This window comes from Lissotriton helveticus, chromosome 9 (genome assembly GCF_964261635.1).
Source record: "Lissotriton helveticus chromosome 9, aLisHel1.1, whole genome shotgun sequence".
NCBI lineage: Eukaryota > Metazoa > Chordata > Amphibia > Caudata > Salamandridae > Lissotriton > Lissotriton helveticus.
In genome coordinates, this window is record NC_136070.1 from 1,288,214,207 (window position 1) to 1,288,235,955 (window position 21,749).

At 47.4% G+C, this 21,749-nt stretch overlaps 1 protein-coding gene across 1 annotated transcript in view; it reads left to right on the plus strand.

Moving 5' to 3' along the window:
• Positions 1-21,749, plus strand: part of STAB1 (stabilin 1) — a 769,578-nt gene that overhangs the window by 422,557 nt on the left and 325,272 nt on the right. Inside the window, exons 26-31 of the mRNA XM_078661896.1 lie at positions 561-719; positions 1,011-1,106; positions 2,535-2,630; positions 6,954-7,001; positions 8,927-9,057; positions 21,461-21,572. Coding sequence (XP_078518022.1) covers positions 561-719; positions 1,011-1,106; positions 2,535-2,630; positions 6,954-7,001; positions 8,927-9,057; positions 21,461-21,572 — 642 coding nt within the window. The remainder of the gene's footprint in view (positions 1-560; positions 720-1,010; positions 1,107-2,534; positions 2,631-6,953; positions 7,002-8,926; positions 9,058-21,460; positions 21,573-21,749) is intronic.

A 21,749-nucleotide genomic window follows, 5' to 3' on the forward strand; every position in this document is an offset into this window, starting at 1 on the left:
ATGGTGAGGTCATCTCGCAATGATACAAGTTTTATGAGTGTGTGTGCAAGTATCATGGTAGGCATTGATGTCATATTTACCGATATTCTCATTGTTATACAGACCGTTGATACATCATACATCAATATTGCATTCACTGATATTGACGTCATTATGCGGGCATAAGTTACGGTGTACATCAACATTGGATTTAAAGGGAATTGACATCACTGTGCGTGCATAGGTTACAGCGTACATTGGTATTGCATTTGCTGGCATTGACATGATCGTGTGTGCATGTATTACAGCATTCATTGATGTTGCATTTATTGGTACTGCCACCCCTATGCATACATCAGGGTCTACATTTCTATCGTATTTATCGATCTCAACATGTATCCTATGAACTCAGTGCTTTCATAGACACATCTTCTATGATGTCACTCATTGATCTCTTGTAAGAGCGTGGGTATTGAAAGGCCTTCATAGTGGTGGCATTTTAAGACTTTTATTTGCAAGGTCCAGTAGAAATGACATTTATGTGCTCTATATATTTAGTGATGTGGTCACTTTGTTTGCAGGCCCTTTGCAATAGCACCGGTCCTGGTACCGCCTCCTGTGAGTGTAGCCCCGGCTGGACGGGTGACGGCAGAGCCTGCCTGCCCATCGACAACTGCCAGCTGGAGGGCAGAGGAGGTTGCCACGTCAACGCAGACTGCACCTTCGTGGAACCAGGAGAGGTATCGTAAATATGTTGACCAGAGGTGCCTTTTTACTCTATATGCCATCAGCCTGAGCTCTCTTCTGGGGCTGACCTGGCCCCTCACCCCCGAGTCTCTGTCTCTATCTTATACTTCCTGTTCTGTCTGCTCGAAGGAAGCTCTCTCCGCCATCTTGAGTTACAGTTTCATACTCCAGTTCATCGCTCTGATGCAAGGACTTTACATCAAGCGTTACTAGTTCTTATCCTTGAAGTGTGAAGTTTGTGTTGCACATCTTACATTCACATTGTCTGTCCATTCTGTCCACAGAACACGTGCACGTGCAAACGAGGGTACGCGGGGGACGGGTATCTTTGTGACCTGCTGAACCCATGTCTGGAAAACAACGGCAACTGTCACGATTTGGTAAGTGAGACTGCTGTAGGAAGCCACACCTTCTCATGCATCACTGAAGTGACTGACATTTGATGACCAGCCTCTGGGCTCAGAGAGGGATGAGGGGCCACCATGGACACAACGGGCCATCTGTCTCCAGATCCAAAAGGAGGACGGTTTAGGGTTGGAAAATAAATCTTGGTCTCTCTCTGAGGTTGAAGGTTCCAGTGAGTGGAGGTCACTTTTCACTCTCCTTTGTCCTCTGAAACTTTGAAACTGTGGGTTTTGAGGCTGCCATTAGTTGCATAATTCTTTCCATCAAGCCATTCTTCTTAAAAAAACACTATTCACACTTCATTTCTGTGCTTCAGACTTGAGAAAGGTCCTGAGGATGGAAACATTGATGCTGCTCGTATTCTTCCAGCGCCTCCTTGATCATCAAGGTCCTCTTGGCACTGGAAGGATGTGTTACTGGCCCCTGGTGGGAACAGGCACCCGTCTCCATCCCTGGGGCTTGTCTCACTGCGCATTGATTCCGCAGACCGCGCTGGAGAGCGGTCACCGAGGACCAAGGATTGACCCCGAGCCATGAGATACAGCTCTAGTCCCCCTTACCGGGGCCCGTAAGGACTGTCCTGCTCATCTGGGTGAAGTGCTTCTTTGCTGCCGTGAGGACCCTAAAGCCAGCATGAAACTGTGTGGCCCGAAAGCAGTGATGTTTGATTGTCTCCTACAGAAGGAAACCAGCATTCGTGTGCCGGGGGAGGTTGCACCAATCACTAATGCTACCTGGGCCACTGGGTCAGAATCTTTTTCACATTGTGTCTATAAGAATCATATTCCCTTTTTAATGACTCAACTAATCCTGAGGATATCATTCAGAGCTCAGTGGAACATGGTTCATCACCTCGCTCACAGGTGAGAACCACCTGAATCTGATGGGAGAGCATCAGCCGGCTCCTCCATCAAAGACCTTTCACTGGGATCCATTCCTTCCCCACGCTGCCGGCTCCTCCATCAAAGACCTTTCACTGGGATCCATTCCTTCACCACGCTGCCGGCTCCTCCATCGGAGACCTTTCACAAGAATCCATTCCTTCACCATGCTGCCAGTGTGCCAGAGGATAGTTGTGTTAGAATTGTGTCTTGGAAATCACTGATAGCAATTACTTCTTACTTTGTGTCATTTGTACTGAATAAGGAGAGGAAGTGTTAGGTTCCGGTCCATCTTTGTCTCTGTAAAGTGTTGCCATAATCCTTTAACATAGAAACAGTGAAATAACACTTTATGGTGGAAAGGATTGAGTCGCCTTCAGAACAGCTCCTGATGTTCTTCAATAGTTTTTGGGTGTTCAGAGTTTGCAGTTGTTGTTCACAGGATGTGGAGCAGGACCCTTGAACGAGGCCCTCTCTGCCAAAGTGATCTGTGTACTCACCTCTTGGTGCTTTTCTCTACAGGCTGAATGCCGGCCTCTTGGCGCTGGGGAGCGGACCTGCATATGCCCAGAAAACTTTGCAGGCGATGGAATGGCGTGCTACGGGGATATTTTATACGTAAGTTCACATCATTATAATTCTTGCATCTTTAAGCACTACAAAGAACTTTCCAGTCTTACCAGTTTAGGAAGGAGGCGACCGCTCTATCTAGCCGCATTAAAGGCCAAAGATCAGAGTCCCTCTCCAGCTCCTATCATACCTGGAAGGAGTCCAGGGCCAGAAACCTGAGCAGTAAAGAATAACCTTCTCAATGTCAGAGGAATTCTTTTGCTTTCTCTTCAGAACACCTGAGCAAGACTTCAAAACACCATGATACAATGTGAACAGTCTGTCTTCAAAATAGGGCTCTACGACCCTTTAGAATACCAAGGTACAACATAAACAGAGCTCAACACTCATTTACCAAGTAAAGGGAAATATTCATTACAGCAAGTTCACATATATCAAGTAGCAATAATGCACATGCGAATTAAATGCATATAATGAATGTATATACACAAGAATAAATGCATATAATGAATGTATATACACAAGAATAAATGCATAGAAAGATAACTGCATGTACACAAGAATGAGTAATTAAAACTTGGAATACATCACCGGCTCTTTGTTTAGCATCATCTCTGCCAGCACGACTGGGGAACTCGTTGACAGTCTCAGGCAGGGAGATCTCCAACCGGGCACATTAGCCCTGGGCAGTGTGTCCACTCCGCAGGAGAGCTTCTGTCAAAGCACCAAGAGGTCTCCATTTTTATTCTCTTTATTAACACAGAGAGAGGCTTCTAGAAGCTCCCCCTCCCTTCATCTACGCTGTGGGTGCTGGCTGCACTCTCTGCGTCTAGGTCACTCAAGGGGGCTGGCCAGGCTCCGATGAGAGCTGAGGCAGATTTCTTTGCTTTTTCATCCTTGGGCCTTGTACGCTGCCCACACTTGTCTGTTCTAGCAATTTATCTCTCCCTCTCGCTGAAGTGAAAACTATAAACATTGCTGTGTGTGCGCAAGTAACCTGGGGCCTGCCGGCATTTGCAGCTGAAAGGCAGGTCAGACAGACATAAGATGAAACCGTACTCACAAAATGTAAAATAAAGCAACATGGAGTCAATGGTCAACTCATGATCTCTCAATATGTATAAATGCCTGTAGCATTACACTCCAGCCCTTGACAATTGATTAATCATTAGAAAAGTAATAGTTCTAGAATGAAACAAAGATATAAATGTAGGCACACATTGCATACAGCGGCACATAGATATCAAAATACAAAGTATAATGAAAATGACAGTTAAAATATAATTAAGTTGTCCAAAATCAGGCAACCATCCAAATTACCAGTCCCACCACCCTTTCTCCACATCTTGCTACACTCCTTTGAGTAATTCATGCAATGCATTAAGATGTGAATGGATCCTTCAAAATCTGCACTGCCAGGGTTATGTTTTAAAAGCAAATGGTCAATAGTAGCCCTATTTTGTAAAGCAGATTTTCTTGTTCCCTGAACACCCAATAGCAATTCAGCTAAAGCAGTAGAAGTTTCATTTATATTTTTCACCATTAAACATGAAAGCTTGTTTATTATCCTAGTATTATATATAGTTAACCCTGGAATGCAGACTATGGGCATAGCTAGACTAATTATTCAGTTTTGGTTTTGGATAACAAGGTCATTCCAGAATCACAGTGTTTAGACAAATGAAATGTCTCTCTAGCATAGCGAGAATGTAAAGCTGAATGCAAAGGAAACATCCTAAGGCCTGATCGTGTTAAAGCCCATGGTCCACCAGTCAGGGTTCCTGGAATATAGGTATAGGACGGATTGCCAGACAAATAAACATCCCTTGGGTAAATTAACATGCATATTCTGGAGGTTGAGATCCTTGGCTGTGGGCATCCCTGGACCCTCTCAGTCCCCTCCAGATATGCCCAAACACAGTCCACACAGAACAACCAGGACATAAACACACCATACTGTGATCTAGAGGAACAGAGAACAAACAATATTTCAATAACCTTATTTGGCAAGTTAAAAAATACCATAAAAGTACAATAAAAACACGATAAAACAATATACATAGTTTCACAATAACATTCCAATTCATCTCTTAAAATGGACATATAGGAAGCCAGATGATTCATTCATTTAAAATTAAACGTATTAAATCAATTAATCACTGCAGGGTGCCTAAGACAACTTAGATCCTAGAACCTAGAACCTAAAAGTCTGAACTGGGCCCCAAAGCTCCAAGCCTGAGCTGTGCGTCAAACCTCCAAGCCTGAGCTGTGCCCCAAAGCTCCAAGCCTGAGCTGTGCCCCAAACCTCCAAGCCTGAGCTGTGCCCCAAAGCTCCAAACCTGAGCCGTGCCCCAAAGCTCCAAGCCTGAGCTGTGCCCCAAAGCTCCAAGCCTGAGCTGTGCCCCAAAACTCCAAGCCTGAGCTGTGCCCCAAAGCTCCAAGCCTGAGCTGTGCCCCAAAGCTCCAAGCCTGAGCTGTGCCCCAAAGCTCCAAGCCTGAGCTGTGCTCCAAAGCTCCAAGCCTGATCTGTGCCCCAAAGCTCCAAGCCTGAGCTGTGCCCCAAAGCTCCAAGCCTGAGCTGTGCTCCAAAGCTCCAAGCCTGAGCTGTGCCCCAAAGCTCCAAGTCTGAGCTGTGCCCCAAAGCTCCAAGCCTGAGCTGTGCCCCAAAACTCCAAGTCTGAGCTGTGCCCCAAAGCTCCAAGCCTGAGCTGTGTCCCAAAGCTCCAAGCTTGAGCTGTGCCCCAAAGCTCCAAGCCTGAGCTGTACTCCAAGCCTGAGCTGTGCCCCAACGCACCAAGCCTGAGCTTCAGACCAATCACAACGCTGCATGCAGCGTTGTGGTTGGCTATGGGGAGCCAATTAATCAATCAATCATAGCATTTGTAAAGCGCACTACCTGCCCGTGAGGGTCTCAGGGCGCTAGGGGGGGGGAGCTGCTACTGTTCGAAGAGCCAGGTCTTGAGGAGTCTGTCGTAGGAGGATGGGGAGGGTGTTCCAGGTCTTGGCAGCGATGTGGGAGAATGATCTGCCGCCGGTGGTCACTCTTTGGAAGTGGGGGATGGTGGCAAGGGCATGGTCTGCGGAGCGGAGCTGGCAGGTGGGGGTGTAGAGGCTGAGTCGGCTGTTGAGGTAGGCTGGTCCGGTGTTGTGGAGTGCCTTGTGTGCATGGGTGAGGAGTTTGTAGGTTATCCTCTTGTTGACCGGGAGCCAGTGCAGGTCTCTCAGGTGGTGTGTAATGTGGCTGCGGCGAGGGATGTCAAGGATCTGGCATGTAGAGGCGTTCTGGATGCGTTGAGTTTGGCCAATGCTCCTATGTAGAGGGCATTTCCGTAGTCCAGTCTACTGCTGACGAGGGCCTGGGTGACCGTCCTTCTCATGTTGGTGGGGATCCACTTGAAGATCCTGCGAAGCATGTGGAGGGTGTTGAAGCAGGAGGAGGAGACGGTGTTGACCTGCTTTGTCATGGAGAGGGTAGAGTTGAGGATGACCCCTAGGTTGTGTGCGTGGTCGGTGGGTGTTGGGGGTGTTCCTAGTGCAGTCGGCCACCAGGAGTCGTCCCAGGTCGAGGGGGTGGATCCGAGGATGAGGGCCTCCATCTTGTCTGAGTGGGCGAGCGGTGCCATGTAGACGTTGAACAGCGTTGGGCTGAGGGATGAGCCCTGGGGGGAGCCACAGATGATCCCGGTGGCTTCGGAGTGGAAGGGGGGTAGGCGGCTGCTCTGAGTTCTACCGGAGAGGAAGGAGGAGGTCCAGTCAAGGGCCTTCTCTTGGATTCCGGAGTCGTAGAGGCGTGTTCGTAGTGTGCAGTGGCAGACCGTGTCGAAGGCGGCTGACAGGTCTAGGAGGATGAGGGCCACGGTTGCTGAATTGCAGCTTTGTGATTGCTCAGGGGAGCCTGGCTGCTTCCTGTTCGGCCGACGCAGATGAGACGATATGCGGGAGATGAGCCAAGGAGGTAAGTATCTTTTTCTTTGTTTACACCCCCTTACCCCTTCGCCCCTGCCCACCCTGACACCCCAGATACGTGCTGGCTGCCACCGAGTATACATTTTAGTAGCAAGTGTGAGAGGAAATGCATGTAAAAATGGGAAGACTTACTACTGCAGGGGATGGAATTAGGAAGGAGTAAAAGGAGTTTAGGGAGGGGCGTGGAGGGGTTTAGGGGGGAAATCTCCCACCTGCACAAGAGTAAGTGACGCAGAAATGTAAGTTTCCCTGTGAATGAAGCTCACAAAAGGCAAGAAAGAGGCGAAGGGTAATGCACAGTACGGGTGAGCACAAATGTCATCATCGTCCTCGGCAGGTGTCCGAGCGGGTCTGCGGAAGTGTGTTAATGCCATGTCCTAACCCCTGCACTGCCTTCTGTCCTAGGAGCTTGAGAGCAACCCAGACTTCGCCCAATTTAATCAGTGGATTAAGGTATGCCCTGTCGTCTTTGTTATGGTCTGTTCTGTTCTATGCTGTGGCATGGAATGTTGTGCTCCGTTATGTTATGCTGTGGTGTGCTGTGCTATTTTATGTTACGTTACGTTATGCTACGTTATGTTATGTTATGTTAAACCCATTCTGCCTTGGAATGGCCTTGTAGCGCTACATACACACCATCTGCAGCATCTTGTTGATTTGTTGTAGGAATTTCTAGGATCACCGGAAGTGCAAGTGAATTAACAGCCAATCAGACTCTTCCTGGGTGAACATGAAACATGTCACCCCTGAACTCTTGCACATGGTTCATAATGTGTGCGCTAAAGTACCTTCATCCCAGGACGAAGGACACATCAGTACGCCTTTTTAGGTCTGGCAATAGCCAAGGTCTTTTGATTTTACTAAAATTATATGTATATTGTACTTACCTTCAGCCAGACCATTGGTCTGTTATTGTGTCATTCAAAGCTTTCTTCCTCCCACTCGAGCGCACAGCCGGGACAGTGGGTCAGCCTGCTTCAGCCATTGGCTAACTTCAATGTGAGTGACAGCGTTCGGCCCTTTCACAAAGAACACATCCACAAATATAGTAGTTCCTTTCAGTGCCAGGAACTAGTATGGCAATGTAATGCTTGCTTTCTGAGTCCAAAATATTTTTGATTTTAGCAATGCTTCTTATTGGATTGACAGCTTACCCAACAATAACTTTTTGCATAAATCGTGACACCTAGTAAGAACTGCCCACGATGCGCGAGCCATAATTGCTACAGGAGTGTTGGGGAAAAGAGGGTTTTCGCCCCACAAATATTAAGCATAATTTGCAGCTACTAATTTGCTAAGAAGACTTATGCTCTGAAGGGGGACCCCTGTTATATTCCAGTGCCACCATTGTCTGCCAACCAAGCCTAGCTCATACCAGGGGTGTTTGGGGTTTACCCCCCCCCCCCCAAGAAAACTTTGAAAAACTCCATGACAAAGGTGCATTTTACAGCACCACGCGTCCACACTTCTGATTACACACAGCTCTCACCTCTGGTGAGTCCTACCTGGGTACATATGAAATGGTTGGCCGGTGAAGAGCCCCACGCACAGACCTCGTTTGCACTGAAGGGTGGCGGTTGGACACCTACGCGTCCACACTTATGATTACACACAGCCCTCTCTCTTCCCTGGTGAGTCCTACCTGGGTACATATGGAAAGGCTGACCGATGAAAAGCCCCACCCACAGACCTCGTTTGCACTGAAGGGTGGCGGCTGGACACCTACGCGTCCACACTTCTGATTACATACAGCCCTCCTCCCTGGCGAGTGCTACCTGTTACATATGGAATAGTTGGCCGATGAAGAGCCCCGCCCACAGACCTGGTTCACATAGAAGAGAGGCCGCTGCCCCCCTCCTCGTCCACACTTCTGATTACACGTAACCCTCCTCTCTGGTGAGTGCTACCCGAGTACATATAGAATGGCTGGCAATGAAGAGCCCCGCCCACAGACCTTGGCCACAGATGGAACAGGTTTATGGAGGGTTCTGCCCACCTCCCGGGTTAGCCCTATTCACATCCCTAGTGATACTATTAAAGGATCAGGCCCAGAAGTATACGCACGCCACCCACAGATACACCCCTGGTTACCCGTAGAGCCCCACTCATGTCTTTGCTCCTCCCTGAAGGGACAGTGCTTGGGAGAGTCCAGGTCTGGTCTTTTAAAAAGGTGTCAGTCCTAGAACTGGACAGACTCCCTCTCTCTGGTTATATATTCATGCAAGGAATCCAGGTGGCCTGCAGCAAACAACACCTTAAACCCCAACTATGCATGAAGTGGGTATTGGGGGTCTAGCAGTGAACTGCTCATGTGCTAACACAGTCTGTCAGAGGAGGGACTGACACGTTTTTTCACTGTATTTTCATTCGCTGAGCAGAAGTCTGTCTTCCTGATCCCTGAAGGATCCAACGTCACAGCCCTGGTGCCATCAGAAGCTGCGATCAAGAATCTGAGCCGAGAGGTGCGAGATCTGTGGCTGAAACCATACATGATGCCTTTCCTACTCAGGTACCGCAAACATACACCGCCTGTGTCTGCAACTGTGTTGTGTTCTACAAAACCACCCGTACTGGAAATGCAGCTCCCTGTGTGTAAGAGCAACACTTTCACCTCTTTCCCTGCCTGTATGTCTACGGGCAGGGAAAGAGATGAAAACTCTGCTTCCAGTGGGCAGTAGCACTTTGACAGCTCCTGCTTGCTTGAAGCGGAGTGTTTGCTTTAGGTTGGTGGGAGCTGTCAGCTCCCACCAAGCAAAAGCAAAAAGCTAAGTCCCTGGGGTGGGCACCCTAGGACATAGCAGAAGCTGGACCTGGGGGGGGGCGGTCCCTAGGGCCATCAATGGCTCCAGGAGTGGGAGGGTGCGCATTTTTTAAATAAATGTCCCCGGGTCCTGGCCCACCCAGGGGCTCTAATAACAACAAGCGTGGGAGCCCACACTTGTTTTTTTAAAAAGAATTGCCAAAGATTTGCATCTCTATTATGGTTCAGCGACAACTTTTTTTTTAAAAAGTGCTTTATGGCCCTGTGGGGATGACAGGGGGACCCCCGGACCACAGTTAGGGGTCAGGGTATTCCTATTCTTCCCCCTTTTCTTTTTTTTAAACGTTTTTTTGAAAGACTCGGTTGAAGCAGAGTCCCAAGATGGCTGTCAACGCTCCCTGGATGAAGTGGTGGTAGCCGTCCGGATTTGAGCATGGGGACTGTTGGATCCTCAGAGGATTGGCATCCCTATATATCTAAATGTGGAATTCTTTTAATATCTCAAAAACTACTGAATGGATTTACACTCATTTGCAAAAATGTCGCTTTCCGAACCAACAGCCAAATGCCAAATTTGGTCTAATTCCGTTCAGCAGTACAGGTTGTAGTCGTGTCTAAAATCCTTATGGCAATTTGCATGGGGAAATGAGTTTTGGGAAGCCCCCTTTTTTCAGCACCTGCTTGACGAATCACTCCGAAACTTTCAAGACAGCAGCTGAAGTTAGCGTCATACTAGTTTTGAAAAATTCGGGATGATTCGTCAAACGGCAAACAGAAAACACTCTTCCTATGGAAGCAAGGTCCTAACTATACCTGCTGGCAACTATCAATAGGTAATGTAAATAAATATGTTTGGGTGAGTGGGTGGACATGTCAGTGGTATATGGGTGAGTAAATGGGTATTTGAAAGGCAGTACAGGTGAGTGATGGGGTATATGAGTGACTGTAAGGGTGAGTGAGTGAATGTGAGAATGGCTTTTTTGGGTGAGTGTATGCTAGTGTTAGTGACTGTATAGGTGAGTGAGTATGTGTTTGAATATATATGTATAAGTAAGTGGGTGGGTGTAACTGTATGGGTGAGTAAGTGCTGTGTGATTGACTGCATGGGTGAGTGATTGGTTGTGTGAGTAGCTCTATGGGTGACTGACTCTGGTTGTGAGTGGCTGTATGGGTGTATGAGTGGATATGTCAGTGGCTGTATTAATGAGTGAATGGGTGTATGGGTGAGTTAGTGGATGTGTGTGTAGATCTATGAATCAGTGAGTGGGTGTGTAGGTACTACTATGGGTTTGTGAATGGTTTTGTGGGAGTTGGTGTATGAAAGGTTCTATGAGGGTGTGAGTGGGTGCGTTAGTGATTTTGTGGATGATGTCATCAGTGGTATCACTGACCATGTCAGTTATGTAATATGTGAGGTCATAAGCAGTGCATTTCGGGGTGCGAGTTATAGTTAGTTCAGCTAACTGTTACTGCTGAATTTCTCTGGTTTTGTACGAGTGAAACCTGAGTAAAACTATAATATAACTGTAACCATTGTTTTTATCATTAAATGTCTATTTTTTTCATGTTAATTCCTAACTATAACATTCCTGTAACCTGGTTTTTTTAAGTAGTAATGGTGTTTGCAGAGTGGTGGAGAGGGGGGCGGAGCCTCTAACCAGCTCTCAGGAATCCCGCTGTGTAGGACTTACGGTAAGTACCAGGAGGGCTTCTGGGCCCACAATGTCCCTCACCATCCAAGAGAACTTCATTCCCCAACCAGTAGTTAAGAGTGGTGGAGAAAGGGGGGCATGGCCTCCGAAGACCTCTTAGCAATCCCGTTGTGTGGGACTTACTGGAGTTAACAGGAGGGGTAGTTGAACCCCAGGGACGTCCTTGGGAGCCAACAAGCCCTCCTGTCACCTCCAGTAAGTCCCCCACAGCTGGATTGCGGAGAAGTCGTCAGAGGCCATGCCCCCTTTCTCCACCACTCTGCAAACACACCTCCTGACACACTACTTGTTGGAGGAAGAAGTCCACTTTAGTTCACAGCCCCTCAGGAGTAAAGTGGAATTAATTCCCCAACCAGCAGCGCGCGACTTGCAGGATGTTTTTATTTTTTATTTTTATCTTTTCTTTTGTTAGGAAAGATGGGCTCCCTCCCCAGGCTGATCACGGTCTGGGGAACCCATCCCATGGGGCCTGGCTTTTCCTTTTTCAAATATGTGTTTTGCAAATAAAGAAAGGGGGGTTCGCGTGGCCCTCCCTCCCTAGCCTATTTCGGCCCCGGGGACCTCATCCCTCACAGCCCAGCCTGTACTGTGGGTGCCCTGGTCCTACCCAGGGCACCCACTTCTTAAACGTTGAGGATCGTGGGGGAAGCCTGAAGGCCCTGCAGTCCCTGCTAGCTCCTCGCCTCCTGCAGGAGCCCTCACTGCTTTAACACAGAAGCAGCTGCTAACATACATCTGCCTCTGTCCAAAAGCAATTCTGCTCCACTTCATGCAAGCAAGAGCATTTTCTGATCTCGCTCTACTAGAAGGGGAGCAGAGTTTGCTATGGCTCTGCCATAGCAAACTGCAATATCCCGGGGATGGGCACCCTGGGACATATCTGGTACCCCCCTTCAGCGTGGTGGTCCCCAGAGGCATTTAGGGCTCAACGAGGGGGACCGTGCGGCCCCCTTCCCATCTTAAAATTTGCCCCAGGGTGGTGGTGGTCCTCTGGGCTGCAAAGGAGTGTGCAGCCCCCGTATTAATGTTTTCAATAGCCCCAGAGATGGTGCGGTCCCTTGGGGCTGCAGGGGGGCCAGGCGCATCCGCATTAAAATTCACATTTTGGCCTGGGGTGGTGGCGGACCCCAGGGAGCGGGAGTTGCTGCTAGGGCAACCCCGCACTAATATTTAAATGAAACCCCTGGGTGGTAGTAGTCCCGGGGCATAATAAGCCCAAGGAGGGGGGTGGGGCTTGTGCGTCCAAACTCCTTTATTTGTACACTGCCCCCGGGACCTGGCCCACCCGGGGCAAATTAATAACAAAGCACAGGAGAACACGCTTCATTTCTAAAAAAACTTTTTCCCGGATCTGTGGATCCCATCAAAAAATAAAAAACAAAACACTTTTTTGGGCCACGGGGGGTGGGTTCCACTGGGACCCCCTAAGAGGCCTAGAGGGTCAGGGTATTTCTAGCCTGCCCCCCCCCCCTTTCTTTTCTTTTTTACATTTTTTATGGTAGTCGGTTCAACCGAGTACCAAGAAGTGTTGGCAGCCAATCAAATTTCAATAGGGTTGGGCTCCCAGATATTTATCATTTTTAAAGTTGAATATCTCTGAAACTACTGAACGGATTTACACCAAACCATAAAAATTCTGTTCCGCGGTTTGGGCTGTAGTTGTGTTAAAAAAATTAAAAATCCCCATAGACATAACATGGATAAAATGCATTTTGGGACCTCCCTTTTTTCTCTGCTCCCGCTTGACGGATCACCCCGAAAGGTTCAACACAGCAGCTGAACTAAATTTTGTGAAGATGTGTCAAGCGGCACCAAAGTTATTGACAAAACAGAAAATACTTTTGCTATGGAAACTTTGGTCCTAACTATAACTGCAATAAATTCAGGTCCCTTCTAATTATAGAATACACCCTCTACCTCTGAAAGCTGAAAGGGTTAATGTATGAAACACTTAAAAGTTTACTATACAGAGATTTAGGGCATCATTACGATGTCAGTCGGACAGGCTCCGAATGGCATTCGGTTTGACCGAACCTGTGTCGGAAGCCATGTTTCCGACTGATTAAGAAACATTTCTGACCGACCGATTAGGATACAAGGTAGTCAGTCTGTCATTCTGAATCGGTTCCGACCAGCATTTAGAGAGTCTGAGTCAGTCGAAGACGAATCCTGGAGCTCTACGGGCTGCATTTCCGACCGACCAATTACGATGTCGGATTCCGACAGACATTCCGACTAGGGTCTGTCCGAAACATATCGGCTGTCGATAACTGACTTTGGGGCCCTTAGCTGGCCCCTCTTCACCAGGAGGCCTCCTGTTGGGGCCCGTGGGGATACACATTGGACGCCTCTTTCCAACCATGCACACTGTACCAGGCACCATGGGGTGTCTGCCACAGGGTGCAAGTTTTTGCACAACCACCCCTTTTTTCAATGGGAGCCTGTGTTGTCAGTCGAAACACAGGCTCCCATTGAAGTCAATGAGAGTCCGACCGAATGGTGTTCAGAACCATCGTAATCGGTCTGTCGGACTCCCCGAACCAGAGTCAGTCAGAAGCCATTCCGATACCGAGTGAGTCGGAATGCTTTCCGACTGACATCGCAATCAGGCCCTTAGTATTTCTTTGCAGTTGCCTCAATGGCAGCCTAATAAGTGGTTTGGTATGAAAACCTTAAATAAGTAGAGATCTTGGGCCAGATGTAGGTAGGCTTTTACCGGTCGGTAATGGCCGAATTCGGCCGTTACCGACCGGTAAAAGGAATTTGAGATTAAGGGGCAAATTATTACAGAATCGGTAAATTTACCGATCGGTAAATTTACCGATTCTGTAAATTACCGAATCGGTATTATTACCGATTCGGTAATTTTGAGATGTAGGTGGGACTCTACTGAGTCCCACAAGCCTTACAGAATCGGTATTTTACCATCAAATTCAATTTGATGGTAAAATACCGATTCCGGTGTGCATGCACATGTGTGCATGCACACCTATGCCATATGACAGGCAGACCTGCCCTTAGGGCAGGTATGCCTGCCACATGGCACCCGAGCCTCTTTTGGGGGTGCTAGAGGGTGTCAAAGTGACACCCCCTGCACCCTTATGAAATTCGGTATTTAACGATTCGGTAAATACCGAATCGGTAATGCCCATTCATTCCTATGGGCTTCAAAGCCCATAGGAATGAATGGGGCATTACCGGTCGGTATTTACCGAATCGGTAAATACCGACTTTTACCGATTCGGTAAATAAACATCTGGATTTCCCTACATCCCCCCCCCTTCATATTTACCGACTCTTAAATACCGAATCGCTAAAATTCGGTATTTAAGGGTCGGTAAATATGCTTTACCTACATCTAGCCCCTTATCTGTCTAGTCTCTTTACTTTAGGTACTGCTATGTCTCCGCCTGAAAGGCTTGCCGTTGTTTACGTAAACGGGAAAGTGAAAAGTTTCTCTTTCTTCAGCTCCCACCGCTCCTTCTGTTAGAGACACTCAATGTTGTTTTCACTGTGACTCCTTTGTCCTGTGATCAATAATCATTCCCAGCCTGCTTTGTCACACTGACAAGTTTATCAGGGATTTCCATGTTCATCACAGCTTGGGTTCATCAAGGTTTGATACCAGTTTTCTTTGATCCCACTGGGGCCTCAAACTTTGCTTTTCTTGTCAGCAGAAACCTAGACTGGTTCTGGGTCCATAAAAGATCCAGAAAGGGCAGGAACAGGTCAGGAATTAGAAAGACTGCCATCAAAGGCAAACCTAAAATACAGTCCTATTTTAGTATTTAAATATTATCATAATTCTTGCCTGTCATTTGTACTTCCATTTGATATTCCTTTTTCTCTCCTCTGCCCTCACATCCCAGAGAAAAGTATATGTGGTTGTTTCTACGATTTGCATCACCCTGCCTTTGGGCCAGGCAGGTACCCCAGCATCTTCTAGCAGATCAGTTGTCCCATAAGGGTATTTGGGGCATATTACCAAGGGTGGGGATAGGCAATTATCGCCGGTTTAGCGGCCGTTTTCGGCCGCTAAGCGGCGATAATTCTATCGCTCTATTAGCAAGCTGTCGCTAACAGCCGTTAGCGACAGTTTTTAGGCGATAACCAGCGGTTTGGGGCCCGCTTTGCATGTCAGCGATATTTAGCGCTAATGACATGCAAAGTGGGCGTACCCAACCTGTCAGCGACTGAAAGCAGTCGCTAACGTCGCTATCACTTATTAGCAAGGCAGGCGTAGCGATGGAAATATTCCCGCTATCGCCAAAAACCAACGCCTGCTCTGACCAGTTCTTAGCCATGTTATCCAATGGGAGGTGGATAACATGGCTAAGAGCATTTCGTTGCTAATGCGTGAATATCGCTGTATTCTCAGCGATATTCACGCATTTCGCCGCTATCGCTGGATATTTTAGCACAATGGAGAAAAACGTTGCTAATAGCATGTTTTCTCCGCTAACATATCCAGCGATAGGCAGCGATAAAAAAATCGTCGCAAAGACTATATAGCGATAAATATCGCTACTTGTTGGTAATATGCCCCTTTGTTCTCTGGGAAGCTATGATGGATATAGCAAAGGAGGGGTGGAGACGGATCAGATGTTGATCCTAGGGCTCAGATTACCACTCCAAAAAAAAGAGAGGAATGGAAGGTCCAGCCAGAGTCAGAGCCCCAAGGAACAGTGACTAACAAAAACGGACTTGGCTGTTCCTGGAGAGAAAGGAAGGTACGGTCAAGAAAGGGGGGGGGAAAATGAGGTAGTGCTCAGTGGAGGGCTACCCTGGGTATCCAATTTGTTGGAATTAATGGCCTCAAACACTCTTGCGAGTGTCATGCTTTATCATTGGTGGTTGCTCCTCGTAGGGCAGGCGGTGCAATGCCCTACGGGCTCACCTCTAGGAGGGGCTCTTTATCGGAGATCTTTTTTCCAACGGCCTGTGGGTGAAGTGCAAGTGAGGGGCCAGGAAGAGAATGGATAGTGTAGGTGAGTGAATTAAAATATAGCACAAGGTACCGGAGATCAATTTATTCTGGTGGTCCCCTGCTATACATAAAAGCAGTGGGTAGCCTATGATCGCCAGAAATTAGGATTCCGTATCACGATCTAGGACTACAATTCGTATCGTGAGGTCGACATGTTTCTCGCTTATGCACTCTGGCTGCGATTCTTCAGGACCTAGTAATTTACATCTATCACAAGGGAATGACCTGGTAAAGTGTCAACCAATAATACAGTTTACTACTTGTTGTACTACCTGAATTGGACTGCTCTTGCCTACAGGTCAAGGAGTATGGGTGTCAACAGTACCCGGTAGGTGTGACATCAAGGGGGAGAACCAAAAGAGGTTTAATGGTTCTCGAGGCCTTGGTCAACTCTGTTGTGCCTACCCATCGCTACCGGGATCCTCCTAGAGGTGAGCCCGTAGGGCATTGCACCGCCTGCCCTACGAGGAGCAGCCGCCAATGATGAAGCATGACACTCGCAAGAGTGTTTGAGGCCATTAATTCAAACAAATTGGATACCCAGGGTAGCCCTCCACTGAGCACTACCTCATTTTTTTCCCCCATTCTTGACCGTACCTTCCTTTCTCTCCAGGAACAGCCAAGTCCGTTTTTGTAAGCTATGATGGATGTCATTCAGTCGCATCTCCAGCGCCATCTTAGCCTTCCTCAGTGCTACTCTGCTGGCCAAGAGTCAGAAAACCAATGACCATCCCAGTCGCAACAGGTAGTTCTTCCTGACTCGGAAACCCTAAAACTCTTGAACCCAAGAAGCAGAGAAGAAGTGGAGATCTCGTTACTCCTCTGAACTTAACAAGGCTGATCTTACACAACTGTCCCGAAGAAATCTAAAAACCGGGAGGCAAAAAGTCGTTTTTCTGCATTGCCTCACCTCTAAATCTCTCCAAAGAAGTTTTTATAGTTCTTTCCGAATTACAATTCCCTTTTTCTTCCTTTCCCCATCTGTCCCTTCACGGAACTTTGCGTAAAGTTTAATTGCAGTTTGAGAATGGGTTCACCAATATTTGGGTTCCCGTCCGTATGGGGCATGTTTTCCTCTCTAATGACTGTAACCCGGCCATTCCACTAGGCAGATTAACTTCTGAATTCTATCCTCCAACTTTAACCTCATTACTGACCCTCAGCGACTGGAACCTTCTTCGATGGCTGTCCCTTGTGCTCCCCTGTTGACCCCTGCCCTTGAACCACGGCAGAAAGGCAGGGCATTGCTGGAGTCGCGACGCAGCTCCAGCAAGGCACGGGGTGCCCCTATGCCTAACATGCTGCGTCAATCCTCACGCCTGCCTGGGTTTTGACGCAGCATGGCCTTAAAAGTGACTGAGTGAAATCTTGTAGATTTCACTCAACCACTTATAGGAGGCGTTCCTGCGCCGGAACGCCCACCCCTGTGCCGGAACGCCTACATGTGGCACAGGGCTCTACAACATGACGCATCTCCCAGATGCGTTACGTTGTAGATACCCCGCAGCATGGCGCTGGCTTTGCGCCACTGCTGCGTCACAAAAGTGACGCAACGGCGGTGCAAATGTGCTGTACGGGGCTTGTAAATCTGCCCCTTCATCCTTTCTGTCTCTCGCCCACAAAATGCCCTCTGCTCTAATGTCAACCTTCAACAGTTGAATAACTTCTTGCAGTTTCTCAATGGTGAATGTCCCAGAACTGCTTGAAACGAACCCCTCTGGAAACCAAGGGCCCGCATACGCCCTCCCATTCTACCCAGTGGGACCAGGATCCTTGGCCCGCTGTGATGGGCCAATGCCCAACACCTGCGGTTTGGCAAAAAAAAAGAAAAACAGGCATTCATCTGAATTTTGCTCTTTCTCTTCCCCCCCTTCCAAAGTGGCCATCAGCTGCGTTCTACAACTTATGATATTGCAGGTGCTCCACCTTTCATCTTCCTGCCTTTAACACCATAACCCAGGCAAGACTGATTATGCCAACTCAATCTCCTTTTTCTCACCCTCCAAGCATTGCCAGTGCCTTCAGCTTGTACAAAATGTAGCAGCCGTATAATATTTTGTAGTTCCAGCCGCTACCGTGTTGCACCTATTTTGAAAGCTCTTCATTGGCTGCCGGTACGCAACAGAGGGATCTTCAAATCAATGTCCTAAGTGCATACAATGGTCTTTGGTAAGTACCCTACATTTCTAGCCACTACATTCTCTCGCTGTGCTCTAAGCTAAAGCTTCACTCTGAAAACATGTTCCTTCTCTTGTTTCCTCGGTCTACGTGTGCCTCTCATTGGGTACAGGCCGTCTCCGCACCGGGCGCAAAACCTGAAATGCAATGCCCCTCTCTCGCCCAAGGCAGCCTCCCGCCTTTCCTTTTTATAATTTAAAACTTATCTTTAAACCAATATATTTTAATCAATAGATTTCATTCTTGTCTCACTGGACTGTCTTATGCTCCATAATCCCAAAAGGCTGATGCAAACATGCCTATAACATAACTTTCACACATCTTACCTTTCGGACTGTGGGAGTCTAATGAGAGTCACTGTGGGGGGCAGGGTCCTGAAAGATTCCGGAAGGAGGCAGTCCAGTCTCAGGCAGAGAAACCATCTTTAAATAAAGTTCTTAAATTGCAGCATAGAGCAAACATTGAATTTCTAGCATTCGCTTCCCCAAGTTAGGTAAATAAAGGGTTTATATTTAAAGCAGGCATTGGTAAAAAATAGAAAGCCACACGAGCTTCTGTAGTAAAGAACACTTTCCAATCCTGCTGCTGCAGAGACACCCAGCTTCATATTCGACATGTCTTACTTGTACATATTATGCACCTGTACCTTGTGGGTTTCTAGTCCCATTTTAGAAATGTCTTAACTAATATTGCAAACATGTTTTTAAAAATGTCGGAATGGCTTATCCTCATGTGCTTCCTGCAGCTGCGGCCTCCTGCAGACAGAGTTGCCATGGTAGCACCAAAGCTGTGTTTCATAGTCAGTCCTGGGAGTGATAGAACTCCACTGTGAAGGCCACTTGTGGCATTCGACGTTTGTCACTGGTGCAAACTCTGTGACCCTTTGCTGTGCCTCAGTCAGATCTGCCCTATGCACTTTGGGGTGTTTAACAGCCCCACAGGGCCCTGAGTCCAGAGATGCCTCTGAATCCAGACCCAGATATTGAAAAACCCTAAGGAGAATTGACAGCTTGGCATATATTCTTACAGGCTTTTAACTGTTTCTGCATCGGAGAAGGGCTCCTCACAGCTGCTGAGGTATTCAGCAGTCGGACAGTGAACGCCCCTCCCTTCCACTGCTGCGCTTATATGTCATAGCAGCTGTGATGATGTCCCAAATGTCTAATAAAAAACACAGGGGCATATTAGCAACGCTTTGCGATAAATATCACAAAGCGCGCTTAGCACACATTTTTCTATCGCTGAATTTTATCACCGAGCTAGCACGTTATAAGCAACGCGTATCTCAAATGCGATAATTAATCTAGCGATAGTGGTGAAATGCCTGTTCATTGCATGGAATTCAGCGCAAATAGGCCAGCGATAGCGGAATGCTTGCTGATATGCCCTGGTGGATTCAGCCCCAGACTCCCATTGTGTAGATAGGTAAGTAGTGTTCTGAGCAGGTGTAAAAATACCAGCGATGAATCTGGTTAGCGTGACTTTTGTCATCGTTAACCGGTTCCGGGGCCTCATTGCTAATAGGGGGTAGGTCTCTTAGCGCCCGTTATTGTAGACTTTTGGTTGGGAACGCCTACTTTGCATGTCATTAGCGATAAATATCGCTAACATGGAAAGCGGCTCCGAAAACGGTCGCTTTCGCCATGAAGCTGTCGCTAACAGTTAGCGACAGCTTGCTGACAGGGAGATAAAAACATGACCTCTTTATCGGTAAAAAGTGCCGCTAAAGCGGTGATACTGCCCTTGCTAATATGCCCCACAGTGCGCCCCTGTGGTTAAATAATGGCTGCAGAATGATGGAATATATGATCAATTATCAGTTCCTGGAGTGGAAAATGCCTGTTTGAAAAGGACATTATTTCAGTGCCTTTATATAAATAGAAAGACTGCAGTTGCTGGATGTCCCTAACAGCCATGTACTAGATGAATACTTAGGGGCCGCATCTCAGTTTAATTTCCGACCGTCACATTACAATGCTGGTGGTCGGATATTAAACCGGCCAGTTATTCCGGATGGCTTCCGATGTGGACTCAAGGAGCCTGTCAGCCAGTTGGAGGCCGGCCCGTAATCTCAAAGGGCGGCCTTTCCGCCTTTGGAATTACGATACTCGGTCTCCGGCAGCCTTTCCATGTTGGGCTTCCATGCGTTAGGTCTGGTTTACGGCTGACAGGAGCTCCCATAGAAAAATGGGAGTATGCGACCTAACATGTTAGGTCGCATCATGATAAGGCGGTCGGGACTGCTGACCGGTCGGTAGGTCCCGTTTCCGGGATGGTGCCCACCCGACATCGTAAGAGGACCCTTAATGCTCACTTTTTAGGGCTGTATTACAAGTGACATAAATACAAATGTCATGTGTCAGGGCTACAAATTCCGTATTTTCTTATTTAGAAAAAAAACGGATCTAGAGGATCATTGTCCATCTAGACTCGTGGCATCAAATTCAGTGATCCACGAGGTAAAGAGCAGGAACAGGTGTTTCATCGCCAGGTTTAGAATTGGCTAAATACACTTGAGATCAGAACAAGCTGGTGTTTGGGAGTAGGCACACAGGGGCATATTATCAAGGGGGTTTATCTCCGCTTTTTTGGCTTTAAAAAAAATTTGGGAGTAGGCACACAGTAACTTTCAAAATGAAAAAATTGTGAAATATATCTTTGTTCATCTATAATGATGAATTTTTAAAAAAACTAAAATGTTGCTATATTTCTGAATAAAGGAGACTATAACCTATGAGGTAGCCTTCATTATAAGATACTCAAAGAATAATAGGCATTCGGAGAAAGGGACATTTCCACGTTCATCAGAATGTGATTAAAGGAGATGTGATAACTCGACGGCTAGCAAGCAATATCATCTCACTACAGGGCTGGCCCACTTGTAAAGCATCATACTTAACCCTCTGAGGGCACCATAATGAATATTAACATTTGAATAGGAGAACACAAACATGTGCACGTTTTCAGTAGGAAGATTTTATGAGCAGTTTATCCACTTGTCCCTTTAGTAATTGTAAAAGCGCCCGGGGCTGATCATACCCTGACATGTAAGCAGAGAAAAGTCCTCAGAAACAGCTTCAGAAGGTAACATTGCAGATGCCTCTAGCATGAGCTATGGCCGCATTATTCAGTGTTTTCCAAACCTCTTCACACAGGCAGGGCAGGAGTTTAAATAATGATGTGCACTAGGACTTTGTGTGTTGGTTTACTTGTATTACTGTAAGTATGCTCATTTACATGACAGGTGGTAACACCAGTATTTCCTTTTTCCCAGAGCACATTTCCTTCGAGGTTCCTTCGTCGTTGACCAGCTCAAGGAATACATTGGTCAAGAGCTGTCGACACTGAGCCCCCGAACCAAGTGGGAGATTACAAGCAGCAACGGCGTAAGTGATGAGCGTGAAGATGGATGAGTGTGGAATGATCCATTTCATCTGCGTATATATATCACTAGCTGCCTGTCCCGACGTTGTCCGGGTATAAAAAAGATTTACCTGAAGGACGGCAAACTTTACCGGACGCTACCCCGCCGCTTTTCAATGCAACAGGCGTCTTAGAATGCA